Source organism: Macrosteles quadrilineatus, unplaced genomic scaffold, assembly GCF_028750875.1.
Source record: "Macrosteles quadrilineatus isolate MER2022 unplaced genomic scaffold, UCM_ALF_1.0 Scaffold_7__1_contigs__length_78375512, whole genome shotgun sequence".
Lineage (NCBI taxonomy): Eukaryota > Metazoa > Arthropoda > Insecta > Hemiptera > Cicadellidae > Macrosteles > Macrosteles quadrilineatus.
The window spans coordinates 16,573,403-16,582,414 of NW_026542600.1; the positions used below are offsets into that span (position 1 = coordinate 16,573,403).

The window sequence follows — 9,012 nt, forward strand, 5'->3', positions numbered from 1 at the left end:
GGGTAGCAAGGGACACGGCTGTACATGCATTTTTTTCAGAATATTCACAGTTTAACATGATGTGTCTTTTAGCTTAAATCTAGTAATTTTAAACACTCATTGTTGGCAGAATTTTTATGTGTGGATTCTAATTCTTAATTGGGACTTTTTGGGTATGAATAATGCTCTAATATTGCGATTTAGGAAAATGTCTTCATCATTTTCATGACCTAAAATTAAAAATACTGCCACAATAGACAATGGGACATCCAAACACGTTTTTGTACCAATCTTAACGACGAGGATCGTGATGTTACCGCAAACGTGGGAGATGATTACGTAGTGACCATTGTAGGTCTCATGGTAAGACCTAGACCCGCGACCGATTTGCTTTTTTCATTTTTATATAACCAGAGGCCAAAATCACCATCTGTTCAAATTCATAAAAACATTCAAAAACATATCTGTTAGCATAATAATCAACTAACTCAAGTATAAAATAACTCAAGTAAAAATAATTAAATTTTTATGAAATTTGATACAAACGCGTGAATCTACATTTATTTGAACAAGTTTGCGAATCATCATGATCGGACTATGGGAACATGGTTTTACAGAGGGGTTTATGGGCTAAAAATTGGTTTTTCTCATTTCTGACTCCTAAAACATTAAATCTAACAATTGTTTTCTAAGCTATTTTGTAGAGCAGTTATAAGAGTAATAGAGCAGTAAGAGATATATGGCAGTGGTTAAATATGGAGTTAAAATACGTATATTTTCATCAACGAAAAAAGCTTGTGTATATGAGATGTAACCCTTAAGAATTGAGCATCATCTCTTCTGATGCAAATGGGATCCAGAACCTCGTGTATTTTTCACGATGCACATCCTCTAAGCTTGTAATAGCTATGCTCATTGGAAAATACTAAATTCAATTAACAAGTACTGTGATTATATCATTTACACGTCCACAATTGGTTTATAGAAACAAGATTTAACCGACACGAAAAAGATTTTATTTTATTTCTTTTATCCAGAAAGTGGAAGCAAAAACAACCACCCAGTTTAAACAGCTGTTTAAAAAAAAATATTACCCGATTGATATTTTAAAAAGTTCCCAGCTGTAATTACTCATTAAAATTCACTCTTTTCAGTAACATCAAAGTTAGATCCCTAACTCTAATACTTTTTTAGAAAAATGTACCTAAGATGAGGAAATTAACATGGGATAGGAAGGCGGGAAGACCCCCCTTAAGCGATTTTGGAAATAGAATATAACCTGTTGAACTCTATTTACTGGTATGAATAAAAAGTCAAGTGTGGCGGTACCCTAAACAAGCTGAGGTAAAACTAAATGCAGTCATTTAACACAAATAAACAGTTTTTTAAAAAAATATACCTTTATTTAAAAAAAACAAAAACAGATACATTCAATATCAATAACAAAATACAGTACATTCAGTATATTTCATTATTACTATCATACCTTCTATTCTGACAGACAAACATGTTGCAGTTATGTTAATTTTTGATCAATTTTGTGGCATTATTGCATTGTTGAAATAATGAATAATCTATGAGTAAATAATAATCAATAAATAATATTATGTAACAAATATTATAAACTATACATAATATTATGAATAAATAATTATGAAAAATTCATATAGAGTTATAATCTTAAAGGAAACATTGCTCATAAATAAGAGCTTTTTAATAGTTATTGATTGTATAAAGCTAACACTAGTTGTTGTTTCTACCACCTGGAATGAAATACTGTGAGGAGTGCGAGCAGCTCGATATTCAAGTCGAACTTAACAGCTTGAGTGATCGAGAAGTGAGTGAGAAAAGCAAAAAGCAGCTAGTCAAGATATAGCCATGCTTACTGTCGCAATATCACAATCAAAGAACAAGTCATTGAAGATTGCTGGATCAAAACCTTACCACTTTCGCCACAATCTGTTGTGCTGAGAGGGGTTGTATTCCTTTGCAACAGGTGAACTAAGTAGCTCATGGAATAAGTTGGGAGGGTTATGAACTGAACGTTTCTCAAGCCATACAGCAAACAAACACTTGCAGTCTTCACAGACACGTTTTGTGATTGAGATAATTTCGTGATGGTAAAACTCGGCTCAAGCTTGATTTTCTGACTTGGTGCTTAATCACTCAAGCTTTTAGGCTAGACTCAGCTCGGTTCAAAAATCGAGCCGCTTAAACTCCTCTAGAATATTGACAGATCTTTTCTTTAAGCAAGTATTATTCAATATGTGTGGTTTTTGGTACTGTTTAGCAAGAATTCAAACCCAATTGTGTGATATCTGGGGACCTACAGGTTAACAGTTATGCCCTTTACCCTACAAAGCAGACTACTAAACATTTTTTAAAGCACTTCAGCAAAGAGGGTTAAAGCTTTCCTTCTGCCAACCAGTCCAGAATGTTTGGTGCGAAGTAGGTAATTATACAATCAGCTCCTGAAAGAAAAACAATTCGATCGTTACAAATTGAAATCAATCAGTATCAATATTATGAGAAAGTACTGTATTGTTATATGGACAGGAGCTGTAATGCTGTAACTGCTCTTTGCAACAAGGTATGACAGTCAGCACAGAATATGAAAACTTAATCCTTTGAGCCTTTTAAGTAGTATCCTCAAAGAATGTACGACAGTTTCTATAGTCAATGATACCTCATGAGAATTAATAGTTTTACACAATTTATGAGTATACTATTTAGAGTTAAGTGGTTAAGAGTGTTAAATGTTTAGAAACATAAATGACTTTGGAAAATTGTTTAAAACATGTATACATTTTGACCGTCTTAATGTCTTCACAAAATGTTACTGATTTTCTATAATAAATAACATAGTCGTAGAAACATACTACTTACTGTAGCACCAAAAACAATTTTTTTTATCAGCTGTGTAGCGCTATTAAATGATAGTATATTTCATCACTTGTGCGAGGGTTAAAAAGACACTTTTTGCCCGTGTGATGAACTATATTTTTTGTAATATTGCTTGAACAAACTATGTTACAAAACTGAAATAGTTTTCATTTGAAGATAACCTCTCAAGACTACTTCTACAGTAGATTGTTTACAATTTAATTTTCTAATGGAAACAAGCAGCTGTTTAGTAAGTGATTAAATTGTTTTGACTATTATGATTTTGTTAGTGTACATTATAATGTTTACAATAAGGCAACAATGAATTACAAAAGATAAAACAACCGATACATACTTTCGATAAATGCAATCGTTTACACTAAAAATATACAACTGAGTTGACAACAGCTGATTTTTCCCCCCTAGGGGCTAAAGACGATTTTACTCCCTAAAGAGTAAAAATGCTACGTTAGACCCACAACCCATGCATTAAAAATGGCTGTTTTTTCTGCAGTATGACAAAAAAAGCATTTTTTAAATGTAAGATAGCAAATCTGAACATTCATGTTCTTTTTGCTGCCATGGAGACCAATTACCGGCAACATTTAATTTATAAGCTCCAACTCAAACTCTTGAGGGCAGAATTCTAAGTTGATATTCAATTGGGAATAGTCTATAGCAATTCTTGGTAAATGTTTGCGCAAAATTTTCACTTAATTGAGCCAGTGGTTTTTTCATCTCATGATGGTAAAATAGACTCCTCGCTTTTATACAATATTATGAAAAAAATATTACATTATGTTTGCATTGCAGCTCTGTTTGTTTATCTTATTGAACAGAAATCAGAAAATGTTTTCTGCAATGACTGTCCAGAAGGAAGTTTTGACATGGCGCAGCTGCAGTTCAGACTTATTATCTTTAGACTGTTTTGAAAATTCTGAGCACCTTGTAATTTCTAATTTGTCTGCAGTAGAATGTTAAAATAAACACAGTATAGCACCATTACAGGGCTTTTTTTAAAGTTTTCCTGAAACTTAGGAAGTTTAGTTCTCAAGACTGTAATAGAAAAACTTTGTTGCAAAAAGTCTTTTGTAACCATACTGCATGTCAGTGAAAACAAGAGGTCAGAATCACAAGTGCCCAATTTTTAGAGCTTCAAAAATCTTTGGCCACAATAGATGGCTTTGAATACAACTATAAACTGAATAGTGAATAGTAAACGTTATATTTGTAAAAATTGTTACTCTTTGTACATGTGTTACAAAGCAATTACATTTATATTTGTATTGATACTGATATTAAGATGGCATGTGAATGTCTAAACAGTCTTAACCAGTTATTGAGAGCAAATAGTGTATATTTTTGGGTTCCTGGTTACTGGACACCAGGGAATAAAGTACTATGATGAGGCAGATAAACTAGGGAGAATAGCTACTTTTACTACTACCAAATACTTTTTTTCACAGGGTCTGAACCTCTTTTGAGGATTTAAGAAAGACGCTTACCTCAATAGGAAACCCTGTGGAAGAGAGGTTGATTCAATTAAAAGAGCAAGGAAATAACTGACCATTCTGATATGCAGATAGGTTAAGGAGGTACTTGGAAACTGTAACCAAAACTCAAGCTTATCAAGTTAAGAATAATCTCTGGCAGGGCTTCTAACTAGTCACATAAGACTGAAAAGAAACCGTGGAAAAATTGTGTATTTAAATCTGTTATATATTTTTCAATTACTCAACAAACAATTGGAACAATCATATTTTCTGTTCATTTATAAGTATTTTAGAAATTCTGTCAGGTACGAGAGGAAACACTGACTTTGTTCCGTATTCAAGCATCTACGCAACCTAGGTGAATCCAGACTTCATTCATATTTTGTTCTGACCCTTGCCCTGTCACGTGATGTCTGGCAATTCCCCCCATTCCCCATGTACTCTTCAACCCGGCATCATGTTCTCGCCATTCTCCCTAGTTTTTTATTATAATATTCCCTTACACAATTTGTGGCACATAAATTGAACTTATACTATCGTATGTTTATCTTATGTATTTATTTGTGACACACCTAACAAAAAAGTGAACTGTGAAAAGTTAAAAACTGTATTCAAACTGTTCTTGGTGCAACTACCGGTCGCGTAAGCGAAAGCTGGCCAGCAAACATCAAGTGCGTCAACTGTCTACTAGACATCACTTCAGTAAAAAGGAAGGTACCAATTCATATTTCTTCCTATTTAAAAATTTATTATTTTGTGCTCACAGTGTGTCTCTAAAGCTGATCTTAACATAATATATCTCACATCCCTCATTTTTTATACAGTCCACCATATCGAAGTTTACCCCCCATTCGCTGTTCCTGTCGACCCGGATTACTTTTGCCAATTAAAATATAATTGATGCAGTACAACAATTTATTTCTCAAATGAATGTTTATGATCAGTGTCACATCCCTATTTTGTCTTGTGAAACATTATTACGAACAATTTTAATGTCCATTCCTATTCCATACCAGACAGACAATTATTTTCATGTTCAATTTTGTTACTGCCACCTAAATCCGTTAAGTTAGTTTTTCGTTTGTCTTGAAATAAATCAAGCGTAGAACATTTTTCAGGATTGAATATTTATTCATATCTCATCCATAAAATCCTTTTAAATAATAAGGTCTCACAATCAATTCAGCCTTATTATTTGGTTTTATAAATAAAACTGCAAAGTTAGTTAGTAGTTATTTCCCAGAAATATTCTATCCCATTGTCCGCCATTTTTGCAACAACGTTCTGTCCTTTGCGATACACCTTGGTAGTTGGTAGTTCTCAACTTCGCCAACAGATCGCTCTGCGCTACATGGCAACCAATAACCTGCAAGATTAGTGAAACGGTGGAACTGAGGACGAACCAATCACCTGTCTGCTACTAAACTGAAAACTCAACTCATCAAAACTCTGTTCATCTACATCAGCTGTTTAAATATAACCCGATCTTGAATTGAAACATATAACCTGCAAGTGTGTTTATGTTGTTGAAAAATGAACACATTATTTATTTAATCAAATACGAATTGAAAAGGGTCCTGAACTGGAGAAAACTGGTAATTATTGTTATTGCTATGCTCTCTTTATTCATTATTGTAAATATTATTGTCAACAGAGATTATTGGTATAGTAACAAATTGATAATTGACTTCACTTTACTATTGAATTTGAATTGCAAATTGATTTATGCACTTCAGTAGGCCTAGATTTATGAGATCATAATTAATTTAAGATTTTGGGCTATTTTATGAAAACTCATCTATTCTTGTTGTGTGTTATTTAATTTGTTTGTTCATGATGAGATACTCTACCCTACAAAGAAAAGCAAAACTTGTTAAAAACAGGTTTCAGAAAATAAATAAATATTTGTCAAACCAACTTCCTCGCACTGAAGGTCAAGAATTGAATCCTGCTACTATACAGCGTTTACACAATTATAATGAGGTCAGAGATCTATTTACTGACTTTAAAACTGTATTTAATAGAGTTGTGACTGATGACCCTGCTTCTGATTGTGAGGAAGAGGAATCATTTTCAATGCATGATGATTTTTCTGACCTGTATGTCGCCCTAACAAGTGACATTAAAGTTCTTTTGCCAGTTGAACCTGTTGTAACACCTACTCCACCTCCAGCTTCTCTGCGCCTGCCTAAATTTTATTTGCCTAAATTTAGTGGTAACTATGAAGAGTGGGTTAGTTTCTATAATATTTTTGAAGCCTCTGTCAATGTGAATAATTCTGTCTCCCCAGTGAATAAGTTTCAGTATTTACTTAGTGCCCTGAGTGGTGAGCCCTTAGACTTGGTTAAGAGTCTTAATATTACTCCTGAAAACTATGTGGTAGCCCTTCGACTTCTCAAGGATCGCTATGAAAACAAGAGACGTATTGTCACTCAGCTTGTTACAAAAATTCTGGATTTGTCGCCCATTACTAGTGGTTCGCTTAAGAGCTTGCAATCATTTCTCACTGTATATAAGGAAAATACTCAAGCTTTGAAAAACTTAAATCATGACATTACAACTGAAAACAACCTGTTAGTCTTAACACTTTTAAAGAAGATCCCAGCTGATATTAGAAAATCTTTTGAAGACTCTCGCGCCTTAAACAATGAGATCCCTCTTGTTAATGATTTAATGACCTTTCTTGAAATGGAATTCAAACGTTTAGAAGGTGCTAGTATTTGTCTCAGTTCACCATCTACCTCAAAGTATTCCACTGGCCAAAAGTGTCCTACAAACATAACTAGGCCTAATAAGTTTACACGTGAAAGTAAGCCACATTTCACCAACCATACAAAAACTGCTTTTGTCGCCACAACCAACTCTTGTAGATTTTGTCAAGCTGCAGATCACAACATATACAAGTGTCAAGCTTTCCTAGCTAGAAGTGTGAGTGAAAGATCTGAGTTTATTCGCAAGAATAGGATTTGTACAAACTGCCTCGGTTACCTTCATAACACACTCAACTGCCCTTCAAGTAAAGTGTGTCAGATTTGCTCCAAACATCACCATACTCTATTGCATGAGCCCACACGTAGTTCACTTCAGTCACAGTCAAGCTATCAAACTAAGCTGTCTCCTCAAAATAAGACCTACACACCTAATTTATCTTCAAAGAGTACAACAACTATTAATCCTGCTGCTTCTACAAACGTGAACGCTTTTGTAGGATTGTCTAGTCAACTCAACCCAACTAAAACCACAATCCTTCTTGGTACATGTTTAGTTCATGTCTCTTCACAACATGGTCAACATACTGTACTCCGTGCTGTGCTCGACTCCGCTGCCCAACTTACCCTTATATCAGAGAAAGCTATTCAACTCATCAACGCCCCACGTACTCGACTCCATGATGAAATAATGGAATCTCTGGTGCAGTTATTAATTCTAGAGGTATTGTACATGTCAACATGTCTGCGATCAATGGAAATCCTTTGGCAAAAAACCATCCTTGTATGGTTTTGAGTAGTATCACATCACCCCTGCCTCAGATACCAGTTTCACACCAGGTTAAGGAATCTTTGAAACATTTTATCCTAGCTGATCCCTGTTTCGATCAGCCTGGAGAGATAGATTTACTTATTGGTGCAGACTTATTTGCCCTAACCCTCACAGGAGAACAACATAGATTAGGACAAAATTTACCTCAAGCTCTTGGAACCATTTTTGGTTTTGTTGTGATGGGCCTAGCTCCTGTAGCCCCTGTAGCAGGAAACTCATCAAACACATTTCCCATCTCACTCTTGACAACTCATGATTTGGATCTTCATAATTCACTTCAAAAATTCTGGACACTAGAAGAACCCCCAATACGGATCAAGGCTCAGACTGAGGAAGATACCCTCTGTTTACAACATTTTGAAAACACCCATAGACGTGATGACTCAGGTCGTTACATAATCGAGCTGCCCAAGAAACCAAATCATTCCCCTCTTGGTGAATCTTGTACCAAAGCACAATTGAGACTTAGCTCGATGGAAAGGAAATTCTCTAATCAACCCGAGTTACAAAGGCTCTATTCTGAATTTATGGATGACTACATTGAATCAGGTCATATGACTATTTGTAAAGAACCTCCCACCTCTGAATACTATTATTTGCCTCACCACGGTGTCTTCAAGGAGAATCCCCCGAATTAAAAAATTCGTGTTGTTTTTGACGGCAGCGCTAAAACTACTAATGGCATATCATTGAACGACATTCTCATGCCTGGTCCCAAACTTCAAAATGATATCAGTGATGTTTTATCGTATTTTAGATGTCATAAAATTGTGTTCACCTGTGACATACGTCAAATGTATCATCAGATCTTGGTTTCTGATAAGGACAAAAGTTATCAAATGATATACTGGCGCGCTAGTCCAGATAATCCACTCCAAACGTACAAACTCAATACAGTTACATATGGGCTTAATTGTTCCCCTTTTATTGCAATCAAAACCTTGCACCAGCTAGTTTTGGACGAAGGTCAACCATACCCACAAGCTTCTGATATCTTGACCAAGTCTATCTTCTATGATGATATTATAGCTGGAGCTGAAGATCTCGATAAAGCTATGTCAGCTCAAAATGAACTGAAAACATTGCTGTCTAAAGGCGGTTTTGAACTCCGTAAGTG

The 9,012-nt window shown here is 34.8% G+C and overlaps 1 protein-coding gene across 1 annotated transcript in view; it reads right to left on the minus strand.

Annotated features, from left to right (window-relative positions):
- Positions 1–1,453: 1,453 nt before the first annotated feature.
- Positions 1,454–9,012, minus strand: part of LOC128997919 (delta-aminolevulinic acid dehydratase-like) — a 72,150-nt gene continuing 64,591 nt past the window's right edge. Inside the window, exon 8 of the mRNA XM_054423751.1 lies at positions 1,454–2,450. Coding sequence (XP_054279726.1) covers positions 2,383–2,450 — 68 coding nt within the window. The 3' untranslated portion in view covers positions 1,454–2,382. The remainder of the gene's footprint in view (positions 2,451–9,012) is intronic.